Below are 20,529 nucleotides of genomic sequence, written 5' to 3'. Positions count from 1 at the left end.
GAGTGACCAGTTTGAAAGCAAGATACCGAAATGGAATTAACTGCCGTCGTTGCGGTTGAACAGAATCGCAGGAATCACATTTGCTGTTGTTTCCCTGCCAGGCGTCGTCCGAATGTGAGATAGATGAGGTGAAACCAGTAGTGAAACTCGGAAAAAAAATTGAAAGTGACAAATATCTATCGGTGCAGCCTTCCTAGTGATAGTAAAAGGCACATTTTTGGTGGTGCGAAACGAACGCCAGTTTGGCGTTGATAGGGCTGAACCCCGGGTGCAAAACCAAGGGCCGCAAGGAGGAACAAAGCACCAGGGAACGATGCAAAATGAATACAACATGTGCATGACCATTTTGCTGCTGATCGTAGGGTTTGTTCGAGCGGAGCATTTGTTATTCTCAGGTGAGTGTACACTTTCGTGGAAACGTAACAAGGTTAAGATTAGATGTAAAAATACATTTTTTCAAATATATTAATAACTAGCTGACCCGACAAACTTCGTATTGCCACAAATTAACCTGTGTTGTACATAAATCATGAATCTCGGATGATCTTTGTCACTATCTCGAGTTTTGCAAGCCCCCCAGTGGGCGGCGCTTCCGACGGCGGGTCACCGGCAACACTCGCGACCGGCTCGTCCTGAATGATCTAGTGTTACTATAGATAGTTTTTGTGGTCTTGTTATTGATTAATGTTTTATGGAAGAGTCTCGAATTTCTCGAGTTGGATTAGTTTTTGAGTTTCGCAAAAATTTCTGTTTTATTTGTATGAGAGTCCATATCCTTCTACCACAGGGGTGAGAGGTCTCTAACTATCATAAAATAAATTCAAGACTCAAAAATCTCCTACATGCTAAATTTGGTTCCATTTGCTTGATTAGTACTCAAATTATAAGGAAATTTGTATTTCATTTGTATGGGAGCCCACCCTCTTAAAAGGGAAAGGGGTCGTAATACACCACAGAAAGGAAAGGAAAGGAAAGGAAAGGTCGTAATACACCACAGCCATCTAAAACTCTCACATGCCAAATTTGGTTCCATTTGCTTGATTAGTTCTAAAGTTATGAGCAAATTTGTATTTCGTTTGAATGGGAGCCCCACCCCCCCCTCCTAAAAAGGTAAGAAGTCCTAATTCATAATGGGAAAAATGGTTGCCTCCAAAAACACCCACATGCCAAATATGGTTCCATTTGCTTGATTAGTTCTTGAATTATGAGGAAATTTGTATTTCATTTGTGTAGAAGCCCCCCCTCTTGAAGTGTGGAAGGATTCTAATTCACCGTAGAAAATATTTTTGCCTCCAAAAACCTCCACATGCCGAATTTGGTTCTATTTGCTTGATTAGTTCTCGAGTTATGGGGAAATTTGTATTTCATTTGTATTGTAGCCCCCCCTCCTAATGTGGGAAGAGGTCCTAATTCATCACAGAAAAAATTCTTGCCTCCAAAAACACCTACACGCCAAATTTGGTTCTATTTGCTGGATTAGTTCTCGAGTTATGAGGAAATTTGTATTTCATTTGTACAGGAGCCCCTCCTCTTAAAGTGGGGAGGGGTCCTAATTCACCATAGAAAATTTTCTTGCTCTCGAAAACCTTCACATGCCAAATTTGGTTGCATTTGCTTGATTAGTTCTCGAGTTATGAGGAAATTTGTATGGAAGCCCCCCCTCTTAAAGGGGAGAGGAGTTATAATTCCTCTTATAAAGAGGGGAGGGGTCTCAATTCACCATAGAATAAATTCTTGTCACCAAAAAAAACACCCACATGCCAAATGTTGTTCTATTTGCTTGATTAGTTCTCGAGTTAGGAGGAAATTTGTATTTCATTTGTACAGGAGCCCCCACTCTTAGAGTGGGGAGGGGTCCTAATTCACCGTAGAAAATTTTCCTGCCCTCGAAAACCTTCACATGCCAAATTTGGTTCCATTTGCTTGATTAGTTCTCGAGTTATGAGGAAATTTGTATGGAAGCCCCCCTCTTAAAGGGGAGAGGAGTTACAATTCCCCTTATAAAGAGGGAGTCTCAATTTACCATAGAATAAATTCTTGTCACCGAAAACACCCACATGCCAAATTTGGTTCTATTTGCTTGATTAGTTCTCGAGTTATGAGGAAATTTGTGTTTCATTTGTATAGGAGCCCCCCCTCCTAAAGTGGGGAGAGGTTCTTATTCATCATAGAAAAAGTTCTTGCCTCCAAAAACACCTACATGCCAAATTTGGTTCCATTTGCTGGATTAGCTCTCGAGTTATAAGGAAATTTGTATTTCGTTTGTATAGGAGCCCCCCCCCCCCGCTTAAAGTGGGGAGGGGTCCCAATTCATCATAGAAAAAAATTTTGTCTCCAAAAACACACACATGCCAAATTTGGTTCCATTTGCTTGATTAGTTCTCGAGTTATGAGGAAATTGGTATTTCATTTGTACAGGAGCCCCCCCTCTTAAAGTGAGGAGGGGTCCTAATTCAACATAGAAAATTTTCTTGCCCTCGAAAACTTTCACATGCCAAATTTGGTTCCATTTGCTTGATTAGTTCTCGAGTTATGAGGAAATTTGTATGGAAACCCCCCCTCTTAAAGGGTAGAGGAGTTATAATTCCCCTTATAAAGAGGGGAGGGGTCTCAAATTACCCTAGAATAAATTCTTGTCACCGAAAACACCCACATGCCAAATTTGGTTCTATTTGCTTGATTAGTTCTCGAGTTATGCAGAAATTTGTGTTTCATTTGTATGGGGGCCCCCCATCTTAGTGGGGGGAGCGGTCTCTAACCATCACTAAAACCTTTCCTGGCCCCAAAAACCTCTACATGCAAATTTTCACGCCGATTGGTTCAGTAGTTTTTGATTCTATAAGGAACACAGGACAGACAGACAGACAGACAGACAGACAGACAGACAGACAGACAGACAGACAGACAGACAGACAGACAGACAGACAGACAGACAGACAGACAGACAGACAGACAGACAGACAGACAGACAGACAGACAGACAGACAGACAGACAGACAGACAGACAGACAGACAGACAGACAGACAGACAGACAGACAGACAGACAGACAGACAGACAGACAGACAGACAGACAGACAGACAGACAGACAGACAGACAGACAGACAGACAGACAGACAGACAGACAGACAGACAGACAGACAGACAGACAGACAGACAGACAGACAGACAGACAGACAGACAGACAGACAGACAGACAGACAGACAGACAGACAGACAGACAGACAGACAGACAGACAGACAGACAGACAGACAGACAGACAGACAGACAGACAGACAGACAGACAGACAGACAGACAGACAGACAGACAGACAGACAGACAGACAGACAGACAGACAGACAGACAGACAGACAGACAGACAGACAGACAGACAGACAGACAGACAGACAGACAGACAGACAGACAGACAGACAGACAGACAGACAGACAGACAGACAGACAGACAGACAGACAGACAGACAGACAGACAGACAGACAGACAGACAGACAGACAGACAGACAGACAGACAGACAGACAGACAGACAGACAGACAGACAGACAGACAGACAGACAGACAGACAGACAGACAGACAGACAGACAGACAGACAGACAGACAGACAGACAGACAGACAGACAGACAGACAGACAGACAGACAGACAGACAGACAGACAGACAGACAGACAGACAGACAGACAGACAGACAGACAGACAGACAGACAGACAGACAGACAGACAGACAGACAGACAGACAGACAGACAGACAGACAGACAGACAGACAGACAGACAGACAGACAGACAGACAGACAGACAGACAGACAGACAGACAGACAGACAGACAGACAGACAGACAGACAGACAGACAGACAGACAGACAGACAGACAGACAGACAGACAGACAGACAGACAGACAGACAGACAGACAGACAGACAGACAGACAGACAGACAGACAGACAGACAGACAGACAGACAGACAGACAGACAGACAGACAGACAGACAGACAGACAGACAGACAGACAGACAGACAGACAGACAGACAGACAGACAGACAGACAGACAGACAGACAGACAGACAGACAGACAGACAGACAGACAGACAGACAGACAGACAGACAGACAGACAGACAGACAGACAGACAGACAGACAGACAGACAGACAGACAGACAGACAGACAGACAGACAGACAGACAGACAGACAGACAGACAGACAGACAGACAGACAGACAGACAGACAGACAGACAGACAGACAGACAGACAGACAGACAGACAGACAGACAGACAGACAGACAGACAGACAGACAGACAGACAGACAGACAGACAGACAGACAGACAGACAGACAGACAGACAGACAGACAGACAGACAGACAGACAGACAGACAGACAGACAGACAGACAGACAGACAGACAGACAGACAGACAGACAGACAGACAGACAGACAGACAGACAGACAGACAGACAGACAGACAGACAGACAGACAGACAGACAGACAGACAGACAGACAGACAGACAGACAGACAGACAGACAGACAGACAGACAGACAGACAGACAGACAGACAGACAGACAGACAGACAGACAGACAGACAGACAGACAGACAGACAGACAGACAGACAGACAGACAGACAGACAGACAGACAGACAGACAGACAGACAGACAGACAGACAGACAGACAGACAGACAGACAGACAGACAGACAGACAGACAGACAGACAGACAGACAGACAGACAGACAGACAGACAGACAGACAGACAGACAGACAGACAGACAGACAGACAGACAGACAGACAGACAGACAGACAGACAGACAGACAGACAGACAGACAGACAGACAGACAGACAGACAGACAGACAGACAGACAGACAGACAGACAGACAGACAGACAGACAGACAGACAGACAGACAGACAGACAGACAGACAGACAGACAGACAGACAGACAGACAGACAGACAGACAGACAGACAGACAGACAGACAGACAGACAGACAGACAGACAGACAGACAGACAGACAGACAGACAGACAGACAGACAGACAGACAGACAGACAGACAGACAGACAGACAGACAGACAGACAGACAGACAGACAGACAGACAGACAGACAGACAGACAGACAGACAGACAGACAGACAGACAGACAGACAGACAGACAGACAGACAGACAGACAGACAGACAGACAGACAGACAGACAGACAGACAGACAGACAGACAGACAGACAGACAGACAGACAGACAGACAGACAGACAGACAGACAGACAGACAGACAGACAGACAGACAGACAGACAGACAGACAGACAGACAGACAGACAGACAGACAGACAGACAGACAGACAGACAGACAGACAGACAGACAGACAGACAGACAGACAGACAGACAGACAGACAGACAGACAGACAGACAGACAGACAGACAGACAGACAGACAGACAGACAGACAGACAGACAGACAGACAGACAGACAGACAGACAGACAGACAGACAGACAGACAGACAGACAGACAGACAGACAGACAGACAGACAGACAGACAGACAGACAGACAGACAGACAGACAGACAGACAGACAGACAGACAGACAGACAGACAGACAGACAGACAGACAGACAGACAGACAGACAGACAGACAGACAGACAGACAGACAGACAGACAGACAGACAGACAGACAGACAGACAGACAGACAGACAGACAGACAGACAGACAGACAGACAGACAGACAGACAGACAGACAGACAGACAGACAGACAGACAGACAGACAGACAGACAGACAGACAGACAGACAGACAGACAGACAGACAGACAGACAGACAGACAGACAGACAGACAGACAGACAGACAGACAGACAGACAGACAGACAGACAGACAGACAGACAGACAGACAGACAGACAGACAGACAGACAGACAGACAGACAGACAGACAGACAGACAGACAGACAGACAGACAGACAGACAGACAGACAGACAGACAGACAGACAGACAGACAGACAGACAGACAGACAGACAGACAGACAGACAGACAGACAGACAGACAGACAGACAGACAGACAGACAGACAGACAGACAGACAGACAGACAGACAGACAGACAGACAGACAGACAGACAGACAGACAGACAGACAGACAGACAGACAGACAGACAGACAGACAGACAGACAGACAGACAGACAGACAGACAGACAGACAGACAGACAGACAGACAGACAGACAGACAGACAGACAGACAGACAGACAGACAGACAGACAGACAGACAGACAGACAGACAGACAGACAGACAGACAGACAGACAGACAGACAGACAGACAGACAGACAGACAGACAGACAGACAGACAGACAGACAGACAGACAGACAGACAGACAGACAGACAGACAGACAGACAGACAGACAGACAGACAGACAGACAGACAGACAGACAGACAGACAGACAGACAGACAGACAGACAGACAGACAGACAGACAGACAGACAGACAGACAGACAGACAGACAGACAGACAGACAGACAGACAGACAGACAGACAGACAGACAGACAGACAGACAGACAGACAGACAGACAGACAGACAGACAGACAGACAGACAGACAGACAGACAGACAGACAGACAGACAGACAGACAGACAGACAGACAGACAGACAGACAGACAGACAGACAGACAGACAGACAGACAGACAGACAGACAGACAGACAGACAGACAGACAGACAGACAGACAGACAGACAGACAGACAGACAGACAGACAGACAGACAGACAGACAGACAGACAGACAGACAGACAGACAGACAGACAGACAGACAGACAGACAGACAGACAGACAGACAGACAGACAGACAGACAGACAGACAGACAGACAGACAGACAGACAGACAGACAGACAGACAGACAGACAGACAGACAGACAGACAGACAGACAGACAGACAGACAGACAGACAGACAGACAGACAGACAGACAGACAGACAGACAGACAGACAGACAGACAGACAGACAGACAGACAGACAGACAGACAGACAGACAGACAGACAGACAGACAGACAGACAGACAGACAGACAGACAGACAGACAGACAGACAGACAGACAGACAGACAGACAGACAGACAGACAGACAGACAGACAGACAGACAGACAGACAGACAGACAGACAGACAGACAGACAGACAGACAGACAGACAGACAGACAGACAGACAGACAGACAGACAGACAGACAGACAGACAGACAGACAGACAGACAGACAGACAGACAGACAGACAGACAGACAGACAGACAGACAGACAGACAGACAGACAGACAGACAGACAGACAGACAGACAGACAGACAGACAGACAGACAGACAGACAGACAGACAGACAGACAGACAGACAGACAGACAGACAGACAGACAGACAGACAGACAGACAGACAGACAGACAGACAGACAGACAGACAGACAGACAGACAGACAGACAGACAGACAGACAGACAGACAGACAGACAGACAGACAGACAGACAGACAGACAGACAGACAGACAGACAGACAGACAGACAGACAGACAGACAGACAGACAGACAGACAGACAGACAGACAGACAGACAGACAGACAGACAGACAGACAGACAGACAGACAGACAGACAGACAGACAGACAGACAGACAGACAGACAGACAGACAGACAGACAGACAGACAGACAGACAGACAGACAGACAGACAGACAGACAGACAGACAGACAGACAGACAGACAGACAGACAGACAGACAGACAGACAGACAGACAGACAGACAGACAGACAGACAGACAGACAGACAGACAGACAGACAGACAGACAGACAGACAGACAGACAGACAGACAGACAGACAGACAGACAGACAGACAGACAGACAGACAGACAGACAGACAGACAGACAGACAGACAGACAGACAGACAGACAGACAGACAGACAGACAGACAGACAGACAGACAGACAGACAGACAGACAGACAGACAGACAGACAGACAGACAGACAGACAGACAGACAGACAGACAGACAGACAGACAGACAGACAGACAGACAGACAGACAGACAGACAGACAGACAGACAGACAGACAGACAGACAGACAGACAGACAGACAGACAGACAGACAGACAGACAGACAGACAGACAGACAGACAGACAGACAGACAGACAGACAGACAGACAGACAGACAGACAGACAGACAGACAGACAGACAGACAGACAGACAGACAGACAGACAGACAGACAGACAGACAGACAGACAGACAGACAGACAGACAGACAGACAGACAGACAGACAGACAGACAGACAGACAGACAGACAGACAGACAGACAGACAGACAGACAGACAGACAGACAGACAGACAGACAGACAGACAGACAGACAGACAGACAGACAGACAGACAGACAGACAGACAGACAGACAGACAGACAGACAGACAGACAGACAGACAGACAGACAGACAGACAGACAGACAGACAGACAGACAGACAGACAGACAGACAGACAGACAGACAGACAGACAGACAGACAGACAGACAGACAGACAGACAGACAGACAGACAGACAGACAGACAGACAGACAGACAGACAGACAGACAGACAGACAGACAGACAGACAGACAGACAGACAGACAGACAGACAGACAGACAGACAGACAGACAGACAGACAGACAGACAGACAGACAGACAGACAGACAGACAGACAGACAGACAGACAGACAGACAGACAGACAGACAGACAGACAGACAGACAGACAGACAGACAGACAGACAGACAGACAGACAGACAGACAGACAGACAGACAGACAGACAGACAGACAGACAGACAGACAGACAGACAGACAGACAGACAGACAGACAGACAGACAGACAGACAGACAGACAGACAGACAGACAGACAGACAGACAGACAGACAGACAGACAGACAGACAGACAGACAGACAGACAGACAGACAGACAGACAGACAGACAGACAGACAGACAGACAGACAGACAGACAGACAGACAGACAGACAGACAGACAGACAGACAGACAGACAGACAGACAGACAGACAGACAGACAGACAGACAGAAATCCTTCTTTATAGGTATAGATATCCAAAACGAACGGAACAAGGCGTGATAGGAAAATTAGATAAGGGAGGGTCATTGAAGCAGCGCCTTAGAAGTTGTATATCGCTCCTTTTGATCCAAGCTGGATGATTCGGGGATCGGAACAAGCTATAATCGGAATCAATAACCGGATTCGAGCCCACTTCTCCTCCTTTGACCTACTAGCGTGCGACGTAGTTCAAACTCCACCGACACTGGCGGGTTTTAGGCACAAGATGTGCCTTTTCCTCTGTCTATTGTAGTCAAACTACCGAATGAGAAGTTAAATCTAACTCATTTTACTGACAAGACGACAAAGCTGTACGGCCACAGGTGGAAGTAAAGTTTTTTTTGAGGCATATTTTTCACTGTTTCTTGTTGCGCTATTATTTCTGGCCTGAATTTTGAATAGGTCATAACTGCTAATGAGAGATTCTCTTTGCGTCTCCTCTCTTACGTCTATCACGACGCTGCAAAGACATTTGACGGCATCTTATCCGCACGATATGATTCTTCGCGTCATATACTAGCTAATCGTTAAGAAAAATTGCATTAAAATGCTTCCCTGCACTCGTAATAGACGTAAGAGAGGAGACGCAAAGAGAATCTCTCATTTGCAGTTATGACCTATTCAAAATTCAGGCAAGAATGTGCCAGAAAAGATAATCTGTCTAATCTCACACTTACACAGCCAATTCTTAAAAGCGTTGCCTAAAACTACAGTTGTTAGGTTAGGAACTGAAAACCACGCGACCCGCACCTCCTAGCTTGGCTACTCAATTATACAAATTGAAGTATTATCATGTATGGTCACGTGGAGGCGCTAGGTAGCAGCATTTGTAGTATTTTATTTAAATATCCATACGTTAAGCTGGTCAAATGGTAAAAAGAAAGATTCGATACGATCATAGGTGAACTAAATGGTAAAAACGATTCGGTACGATGATTGTTCAATGAAGTGTATGGTTCGTTACGACCATAGATTTTTTAAACGGTTCGGTACGATCATTTATGTGTAAACTGATTCGGTGCGATAATTATTAAATGAAGTATATAGTTCGGTACGGCCATAGATGAATTAAATGATTCGGTACGAACATTGTTGCTGCACTGTACGGATCGCGACAAAGTGTTTGTCGCTTACAAGTAGTGATGTCAATGAATCTGAATCTGATCGCTGCTATGATCTTAATCGCTAGAAGCGATTTTTTCCATCCCTGCTCTCCGCCACTCTCTCCGCCAAACACCTAAATTTGCAACAAGTGTTACTCTTTGACATTCTCACAAACCACAGCGACTGTCCATCATTACTTGCAAGCATTAATATTTACTCCAGCTCGTATTCGCCGAACTCATGATACAGTATGGTAGAGTGACCCATTCCTTGCCTGCATTTGTGCTTTTAACATTGTCTACGATCAGTTTGTATTTCATATTAGTAAGAACGATTTTGTAAATAGAATTGAGAATTTAATATGAGCAACACTGTGTCCAGTGTTCGAAGATTAATAGTCAATAAATGAATAAATAAAATGATTTGGCGCGATCATTATTAAATGAAGTTTATGGTATGGTACGACCATACATAAATTACATGATTCGGTACGATCATCTTCTATAACTATAGAAATGAATTTCTGTCTGTCTGTCTGTGTGTTCCTTATAGAATCGAAAACTGCTTAACCGATCGGCGTGAAAATTTCCATGCACGGGTTTTTGGGGTTCTTATGACGGTTACCGACCCCTCCCCCCACTAAGAAGGAAGGGGGCTCCCATACAAATGAAACACAAATTTCTGCATAACTCAAGAAGTAATTAAACAACTGGAACCAAATTGGCATGAGGGGGTTTTTGGATGCAAGATTTTTTTCTATGGTGAATTAGGACCCCTCTCCCTTTAAGATGGGGGCAGGATTTTTTTCTATGGCGAATTATGACTCCTCCCCCTTTTAAGAGAGGGAGCTTCTACACAAATGAAATACAAATTTCCTCGTACCTCAAGAACTAATCAAGCAAATGAAACCAAATTTGGCATGTGGGGGTTTTAGGAGGCAGGAATTTGTTTTATGATTGTTTGAGACCCCTCACCCCTGTGGTAAGGACTCTCATACAAATAAAACAGAAATTTTTGCGTAACTAAAAAATTAATCGAACTCGAGATATTTTAGACACATCCACAAAACATTAGTCAGTAACCAGACCACCAAAAACTATCTATAGTAACACTAGATGATTGAACACAAGACGGGCGCAGGCCGCAAGTGTTGTGTTCGACCCGCCGTCGGAAGCGCCGGCCACTGCGGGGGTCTAGGTTTATTTGTTTTCTACTGGTCTACTGACTTTTATTACTTTCCTTCGCTTGGTTTCGAACGAGCGACAGCGAGTAAGGAGAGGATCACCCCTGCGAAATGGTACATCCCGCAAAGAGGTTTTCCGATGGTACATTCCGTGTAAGGTTTTTCACGAAGTGGTATTCTGCGAAATGTTATACAATCACGGCGAATATTGCTAACCGCTTTATTTTATTTGGCTAAGCAATGGAGGGAGTTGTTTTCTATTTTACTGTTAGGAAAAATTGCAAATTTGTATATTAAGCTACCCATGCTTTCATAGTTACGTAACTACCAAAATAAATCATCTAAGGTTGAACTCTTCAGAAACTTGCAAAACTCGAGATGGTGACAAAGGTCATCCGAGATTCACGATTTAGGTACAACACAGTTTAATTTGTGGCAATACGAAGTTTGTCGGGTCTGCTAATTTTTAAATAAAGTAAATGGTTCGGTAAGACCATAGATCATTTAAACGGTTCGGTACAATTATTTATAAGTAGAATTGTTCGGTACTATGATTGTTGAATGAAGTACACGGTTCCGGACGATCATAGACGAATTAAATGATTCGGTACGATTATTGTTGCTTGAAGTATATGGTTCGGTACGGCCATAGATTGTTTAAACGGTTCGGTATGATTATTGCTATGTAAAATGATTCGTTATGAAATCATTCATTATGATCATTATGAAATGAGGTAGGGTACAGAAGGATATTTTCAGCATGCTACTAAATTCAGCCTACATTCGCTTTCTTTTGCTGTGCTTTCCCAAACAAAAACTTTGCCGCTATATTCCTTTCTAAAATTCCTTTCTGATATGAAAATATAAATCTATTTTCATTCACTAGAAATTTGCTGCATTTTGTTTTTAATTTAAGCCTAAACCATAGGGTGCTCCATTTACAGTACTACAAATATGCGACGTAGATACGCCTGGAACACTTCTAGCCTGTTGAAATAGTTATTTTTTGAGTGACAACAGCTTGCTTCTGGCGCTAGTATATGTGCACGGGTTAATATACACTAGTGCCAGATGCAAACTGTTGTCACTGCAAAACTAGTTGCCCTTAACGGGAAATTAGCAGTCAGTAACTTTTCGTCGAAAAGCACAATTTCGGAAGTAGTTTTCGGGTCCAAAACAAGAGTTCTGTTTTTAAAAATATATTCGCTGCATTGTCCTTGCCAATCTGAACACAGCGAATATATTTTCATGTACGGAATTTTTATTTCAAACAAAAAAAAATGCTTTCAAAATTGACAGAATCAATAACGGCCAATTTCACCTTCATGAGCCGCTATGTAGCAAACTTTTGTAAAACACCGACATAAACCACTTGACTCCTTTTTGGTCTGCTGCTGAAGTACAGCAATCCACCGATTATGCCCTTGGTGGTGCTGATGATTCATCGCAATTTCACAGATTTCTTCAAACAGAAATAGCTGGTCGATAATCCTTTGATAAACCCTAGCAATGTACCAAAAATTTGTTTTATTGTTAATTGCGCAACTAAGAAATTACGGTGGTCACGCGCGCAGTACCAACCATTGAGTTATTCGGGAGATTGTTTTATAACTGTTCTGGTTTGTAACATGCAGGCTTTTTCGTCCTGCCGGAAATTTAACACAACAGAGTCACCACAATAAAAAATGAGCCTAAAATAGTCTCAGCAATTTCATCATTTCCAGCGATTATAACTCAAAGTTATCAGCGTTTTGACGTAGGACTACGTCGTTGTTTACTATACTGGGACTGGGTAGCACTTTGTAAAAACGAAAAATAGAAGTGTAACGTTTGAATGAAATATTTCAAACGCTAATAGCTACTATACTACTGAACGAAACATAACAGTTAATATGTCGTTGGATAGATAAAATGTCCAGCAATTTTATAGTAACATATTGATAATAATTTTTTATACGCTAAATAGTGAAAATGTGTGTAAAGTTTTAAGGTCGAATTTTCCCATAAATTTCCCTTGTGATCGCCTAGCTTCACAGGCACGGACGACAATTAGATACACCAAAGGATTTGGATCCAAATGATAACCTTTGAGACCACTTTGTAAGCCACACCCCTTTTCCAATTCAATTGGCAACATCGATGGCTATTGACGGCAACACCGACCCCGAAGACAAGCGGAATCAGCGGGCAATGGCCAATGTGAATCCCACACGATGCACTTTACGTTACATTTTGCATTATCCCCATCGCAGACATGCGAAATTGTTCGATAGCTTGCTCAATCAGTGTTGGACAATCATTTAAGCAGCAGCAGCCGATATGGTTTCCCCCAACACCTACACTAGCTTACAAGTAGCAGCGGCAGTGCCAGTGACAATAAAATAGCACACTTGGTTCGCCGTCTGCTCATTTATCGCACGATTGCATTGACGGACGGTCAGTATTTACCGTCGACGGCTATTGGTGGGGCAACACCAGTAATTGGCGGCAACGCCAATGGCAAATGGAGGCAAAAAGGATGGAATTTCGGCGGAAACACCGGCAATTGGAGGCAAACCAAGGGCTTGGGATGGCAATTGGTGGCAAGACCAAGGACATTTCGCGGCAACACCGGTTGTTAGTGGTAACATTAATGGCAATTGGAGGCAAAGCCGATGGCATTTTGGCGGCAACTTCGATCGCAATTATCGTAAACCAACACTGATGGCAAACGGAAACGGAACGACTGACTGGCAGTAAATTCAGTAGCAGGCCGTTGTGGTCTTAAACAGTTCTTATAAGAGCTATAGTAATTGAAGAATGGATAGATTTTTCTACACTTTCTAAATGGTTAACGTTCCATTCGGATAATTATTTGAGCAGCAGCAGCAGCAGCCGATCTGGTTTCTCCCACACCTACACTAGCTTACAAGTAGCAACGGCAGTGCCAGTGACTATAAAATAGCACACTAGGTTCACCGTCTGCTCATTTATCGCACGATCGCACTGACGGATGGTCAGTAGTTTGATAAAACTAATCCATTTCTACTTTACAGTGATTTGGTATTTCCTATCACTCCTGTATTAGCGGGCAACTATCATCCTAGAGTCTAAAGGACCGAATAGCGACATCCATCTATATATTGGCAACAGTAATTATAGTACTGATTTTTAAGAAGTGCTATCAGCTCAAACATAGTTCTTTTAAGGGCCACCAAACAATTTCAAACGGTTTTTTTCAAAACCACCATTGATTTGATGAAGAATTAAATCAGAATATTTCGCTCTTCTTTTACAAATAAACACTCAAACAACGATACTCACAGACTCTCAAATATGCCTATGCCATAAATGCAGTTTGCATTAGTCTTTGATCTAATGATCAGACATAAAGTTATACTTCATCGATTAAAACATGTTATCAATGTAATGAGTATTATATGACACAGTCCTACGTCACCCTTTCGTACAACCCTTAGGGCTGTATACCTTGTAGTTTTTTAAGACCAAAATGCACTCAAATATCCAGGAAATATTATTCTACCAATTGGTATAAAACTCTTGTTTCGAATAAATATAGTTACAACGTATTTCCTGAATATTGTTCAGGCTACCGCTTAATGGGCCAAAAATACCCAACCGTGCGCAATATGTTTGGCAACGGTCATTTACAACTGAAATGATTCGGTACGATCATTATTGAATGAAGTATGTGGTTCGGTACGACCATACATTATTTAAACGGTTCGGTACGATTATTTCTAAGTAAAATGATTCGGTGCGATCATTATGAAATGAACTATGTAGTTTAGTTCGACAATATATAATTTAAAGAAGTTAGTACGATTATTGTTGCATGAAGTATATAATTCGGTACGACCATAGATAATTTAAATGGTTTCTGTTTATCCGGGATTTCACCTTCCGGATTCAGGCAAGATTCGCATAATTGGGATAAGTAGTGGGCAGGGTCGCTACATCGGTACGATCATATTGAAACGAAGAATATGGTTTGGTACGACCATTTATAAGTAAAATATTTCGGTACGATCAGCGTTGAATGAAGTATATGGTTCGGTACGACCATAAATGGATTAAATGATTCGGTACGATCAATATTGAAATTATTGAATGAAGTATATGGTTCGGTACATCCAAAGTTAAATGAAAAAATATGGTACGGTAAAATCATGGACGAATGAAATAGCTTGATTCGACCATTTAAAAATAAAATAGTTTTGACCGATTATCACCAGATTATGTACATAAGCAGTTATACAGGTTTGAGTTACTGATTTATTTGGATTCATGTCAGATAGATTGGGTGATCCATTTTAAACAGATTTTCAAGGAGAAATGAGTCGTCATTGATTCTGGAAATTTCAACGGAAGCTCTTATATTGAAAAGAGAGACACAGAAGAAGAGTAATATGTTAAGTGGAAATGGACAAGAATCAGACAATTAGACTTGCCTGGGAAACTTAGTTGCCAAAACTCTAGATCGCTGCGGGTCCAGAGAGACACAATAAAGCGTGTGAAGAAAAAATTGCTTAGCAGCCTAGAAGAATTAGTTGCACATTACTGGAAACACAAAAACAGCAATTACATGAAGTCCAAGTTCCTCTAAGGTTTACCTTACGAGTCGAATCATGCTCAACGCCGAACGACCCGGAAACTTCTGTTTCTCCTCAGAAAAAAGTCAATGATATAGGGGAATGCACTAGGCCATTTCGTCCGTTTTCGCCAGATACACCTACCAGGTACCAATAAATGGTGTTCAATTGTTCATTAATTGGTGTCGATTAAAGGCGAATTTCGGAAACTGCTAAGGATTTGAACAATGCAAGTGCTGGTAATTGCGCCAAACTGGTGTACCATACCATGAATATCTCTGATGAAAAATATCCCAGCATCAGAGCATGTCTCGATCAACACGTCATCTCAGCGACGTAACATTGTGCTACCATCGTGACAAACGGTAACAGTAACAGTTCGGTGCGTCATCGTGGCGACAACCATCGGTATCGGCTAGATTTCTCTGACTGCTGAACTCAGTCGGTCGTCTGCAGTTGGTTAACTAGCAGAGCTTGGGCGTTGAATTCTTATTTCATGTATTGACGCAAAAAGTTATTTTTACTTTTAAGCTATTAGGAAAAAGTTAATTGCGGAACTTTTACGTGACACTGATGCGAAGCTGCAGTAGTGAAATTGAAAGCAATGTCACGTGTTCAATCGAGCGAAATAGTTTGAAGGATATTCAACTCATGTTTGTTCCCGCTCTTCCAAAAGATTTTGGAATGGAGGGTTAAGTTAAGATAGACTATAAGAATAGACAAAATTAGCTATTAAAATGCGTGAGAAAGCGAATTCGGTTAAACTGTCACATCTAGTCACGATGACGTGACGTAGTTTAGGAAACAGTCAAGATTCAAGTAGTTCGCGCTGTGAATAATTATTAAAATTATGGAACCCTTCTAATCTGATGTAACTACTAGTTTAACCATATGTCAAAAGCAAATTTAAGATTCAAATCACATCGTAACATAAAAATGTCTACTGTCACGAAAAAAAAATCAAATTATAATCTTTCACCCGAGCTGCAAAATATATTGGGCCATCATTCTGCGGGTCAACAAAAAACTGCATCCGCTTGCCGCGGGTTTATACCCTTCCAGTTCACAAAACCGCAAAAGTAGTGGAACCGCAAATGAAGACTTCGGTAGTTTCGGTAGCTCCCGGTTGCCTGGACAGTGTAGAGTGGACGGTCGGTGGTTTGCCGGACAGTAAATAACAATTATACGGCTGGTCTTCCGTTTCCAACGACGAACTTCGCCTCCGAGACGAGAAGCAATTAAAAAAGTATAAACAAACAAAAATTGCAGTGATTAGCGTGCGGTGCATTCCGGGCTCGTTTTGGCCGAGGCTGCCGAGGATTTTTACGAGTATCACCCACTCGGACTGTGCCGTTGTAGGGTCGCTCGCTCGAATGGCACAGTATTTGCAGCGTATAGATGCAGTTGATAAAACGCGCTCAGCGAAGCGAAAGAATTTACCGTCAAATTGCATAAGATCCCGCCGCATCCGGACTGAACTGGACGATAGTATCAGCATCCGATTCGGACCGAAACAAACTGCGGGCCGGTTTTGGTGGCACCCATCAAACTGACCAATAAAGACAGCCGTCATAATATCAGCAAGCTGTCGTTTTTTTACTGTTGTTGTTTCGACACTAAGGGTCTTATGTCAACTCGCTTAGTATTGCTCTCTTTTGTGCGCTAATTATTGCTCTTAGCTCATCGGAAATGTGACTGGAATTTGGCTGTTGGCTCGCGAGATATCCCGCCGAGTGCCGACTACCGGACTCCGGGTGGGTGAAAGTGAGTTTATAATTTACATAATCCCCCTCGTATGGTATGGTTTCGCTATTCATTATTTGTGCACTGCTCTAGTGGTAGCCAGCGGTCGTAGCTCACTTAGTAGGATTTACTGGAACCCGGTAGACGATGGATTTTTATTATAATTGATATGTCGAACTACCGTGCCGACAGCAGAAATAGCAGCTGTTGCTGCTTTGCCACGGATTAACGAAGACATTTTGATGGGTGAAGAGACAACGGAGAGTACACATAAAACGTGCCGGCAATTAATTATGACCGACGCGCGCAAGGTCCCTTGAAGGCCGGAGGTTTGCAGGCTGTTGAAAACCGTTATTAACTTTCAATTTGATTGACTGCTGATTGCTTTCGAAGCGCGGTGTTCAGAAAAAAAAGTCACTATGCATCAGCATGAAGCGGAAAGGTTTATATCACTTCCTGATTGGCATGCATCTGGCAACCGCCGGCGCTGCATACAGCTCGAGCATTAATTAGGCTACCACAAACATATGAGTTATGCTGTACTAAGCGAAAAAGGTGTACCAACCCTGCAAAGGTCATATTTAAGCGCATTTCACGACCAAAGTGGGAACGTTTACCTTAGGTTATTTGTTGCCCGCAGATGTAAACTTCGAAATCGGTATTGAGCGCGGCTAGTGACGGTTAGCGTGTCATTCCGAAATTGCTCCAATTACACACTCAGTTGCTCAGCTTCGTACTTGGGAGAGAAAGTGTGGCTGTGGAATGCAGGTTGTTAATATCTTCATCCATAAAACACTTGTTTAGAAAATAAAGCCACAAACTTTGAAAATAGGTAAACTGAAATTAGCGTAGAAACCGCAGTGTCTTTGGGCTGGTTTACGCTTAAACCACAAATATATGCCAATAATATTACTGAAAGCTTTCCTCAAGTATTTGAAGGCTCCACCGACTGCAGCAAATGTGAGTTATTTGCCCCTAGCCTAGCAAGCGTCTTCAATTCCCTGCCAATATGTTCACTGCAGGCATATTCACAATTTTGGACGAGGAAGTTGCCAAGGCTATCATCAATTTAAAACAGTCCTATCGTCCCGGACTCGATGGCATTCCCTATGCTCTTCTGAAAAATTGTTATGAGACTCTAAAATCACCGCTTGTCTTCATTTTCTACCTTTCTTTGCAATGCCAAGAGTTCCCTTGAAGCTGGAAAGAGTCCTTTATATTTCCGGTGTTTAAAAAGGGCGACAAGCGTAATGTTGAACAATATCGTGGGATTTGCTGTTTGTGCGCTTGCTCGAAAGTGTTTGAAGCTATTTTTTATAATCATTTGATGTTCACCGTAAAAAATTATATCTCTACTGCACAACACGGATTCTTCCCTGGTAGGTCTGTAACTACAAATTTAATTGAAATAATAGAATTAATAGAACGGACTATCCAAATAGATGCTATCTATACTGACCTAAAAGCTGCATTTGATCGTGTCGATCATGGGTTACTTTGTGCAAAATGTGATAAACTCGGAGCTTCTGCTGCATTGGTAGCATGGTTTGAATCCTACTTACGCAATCGAAAAAATGCTGTAAAGTTGGGTGCATCTCAATCTGGCTGGTCCAGTAACAATTCTGGGATCCCTCAAGGCAGCATACTGGGACCCTTACTGTTTTCATTGTTCATCAACGATGTTACCAAACTATTACCACATGGCACACGATTGTTGTACGCAGATGACACGAAGATCTTTCAGTGTATCGAAACTCGCCATGATTGCAATAGTCTTCAAACGCTGATTGATTTATTCGCAGAACTCCAGAAATGACATATCGCTAAGCATTTCTAAATGCACTATGATCAGCTTTCACCGTAAAAAGCAGTTTATGGTGCGTGACTATCGCATTGACGGAATACTTCTGCAACGCTGCGAAGTTGTCACCGATCTCGGCGTAGTCTTGGATGCTCAACTGACATTCAGGCAGCATTATTCTATGATTATTAGCAATTTCGGCGAAATATTGTACAATCACGGCGAATATATCTATCCGCTTTCTGGCTAAGCAATTAGAGGTGTTGTTTTCTACTTTACTGTGAGGAAAAAATGCAAATTTGTACATTAAACTACCCCTCCTAGGTAACCAAGAAGCATTAACTTAAGTAGCAAATCAGCATATCTGGCATTTTATACTGCACGTTGTTGTATATTAGCTTTTTGACTGCATAGGTGTTGTAAATTGGCATCCAAAATTCAATTCAAATTCTTCGTGTCGGTAATGCAAATAAGGTAAGCTGCAAATCAGCATTGTCAGCACTATAAGAAGGTTAGCAGTAAAGTAGCTGTATATTTTGCCAAAGTAGCATTTAAGTGGCATTTAAGGCGACTTTAATGCTTATTGGCTTGCATTTGAATAGCATTGGTGATGCTTATTGGTTACCTGGGATGCATTCATAGTTACGTAACTGCCAAAATGAATCATCTAAGGTTGAACTCCTCAGAAACTTGCAAAACTGGAGATTATGGCAGAGATCATCATTCATGGAGATTCAGTTTGATTTGTTGTAATACGAAGTCTGTCGGGTCAGCTAGTAAATAAATAAATAATTTTAAACAAATAAAAAACGAAGAAAAGGATGTGGCAGAAAAAGAGGAAAAACGGAAGAACGGAACCGATGAAAACAACAAAAAATAAGAAAAGGCGTTAACGGGATAGAAAAGAAGTTAAAAAAAATTCATGGGACTCTTGAGGACAGGAAACGGGACAGAAAAGAGGTAAATGGAAGAATAAAGATGCAAAACGGAACAGAAAAGAGAAAAAGAAGTGGGAAATCA

General features: G+C 43.0%; 1 protein-coding gene across 1 annotated transcript in view; it reads left to right on the top strand.

Annotated features, from left to right (window-relative positions):
- The first annotated feature begins 313 nt into the window (after window positions 1–313).
- The window catches only part of LOC128737499 (uncharacterized), a 52,518-nt gene continuing 32,302 nt past the window's right edge, over window positions 314–20,529 (top strand). Inside the window, exon 1 of the mRNA XM_053832151.1 lies at window positions 314–395. Within this exon, the coding sequence (XP_053688126.1) occupies window positions 314–395 (82 nt within the window). The remainder of the gene's footprint in view (window positions 396–20,529) is intronic.

The sequence above is a fragment of the Sabethes cyaneus genome, chromosome 1 (assembly GCF_943734655.1).
Source record: "Sabethes cyaneus chromosome 1, idSabCyanKW18_F2, whole genome shotgun sequence".
NCBI classification, from domain to species: domain Eukaryota; kingdom Metazoa; phylum Arthropoda; class Insecta; order Diptera; family Culicidae; genus Sabethes; species Sabethes cyaneus.
The sequence above is the reverse complement of the archived record's forward strand: the minus strand, read 5'-3'. Positions and strand labels throughout refer to the sequence as shown.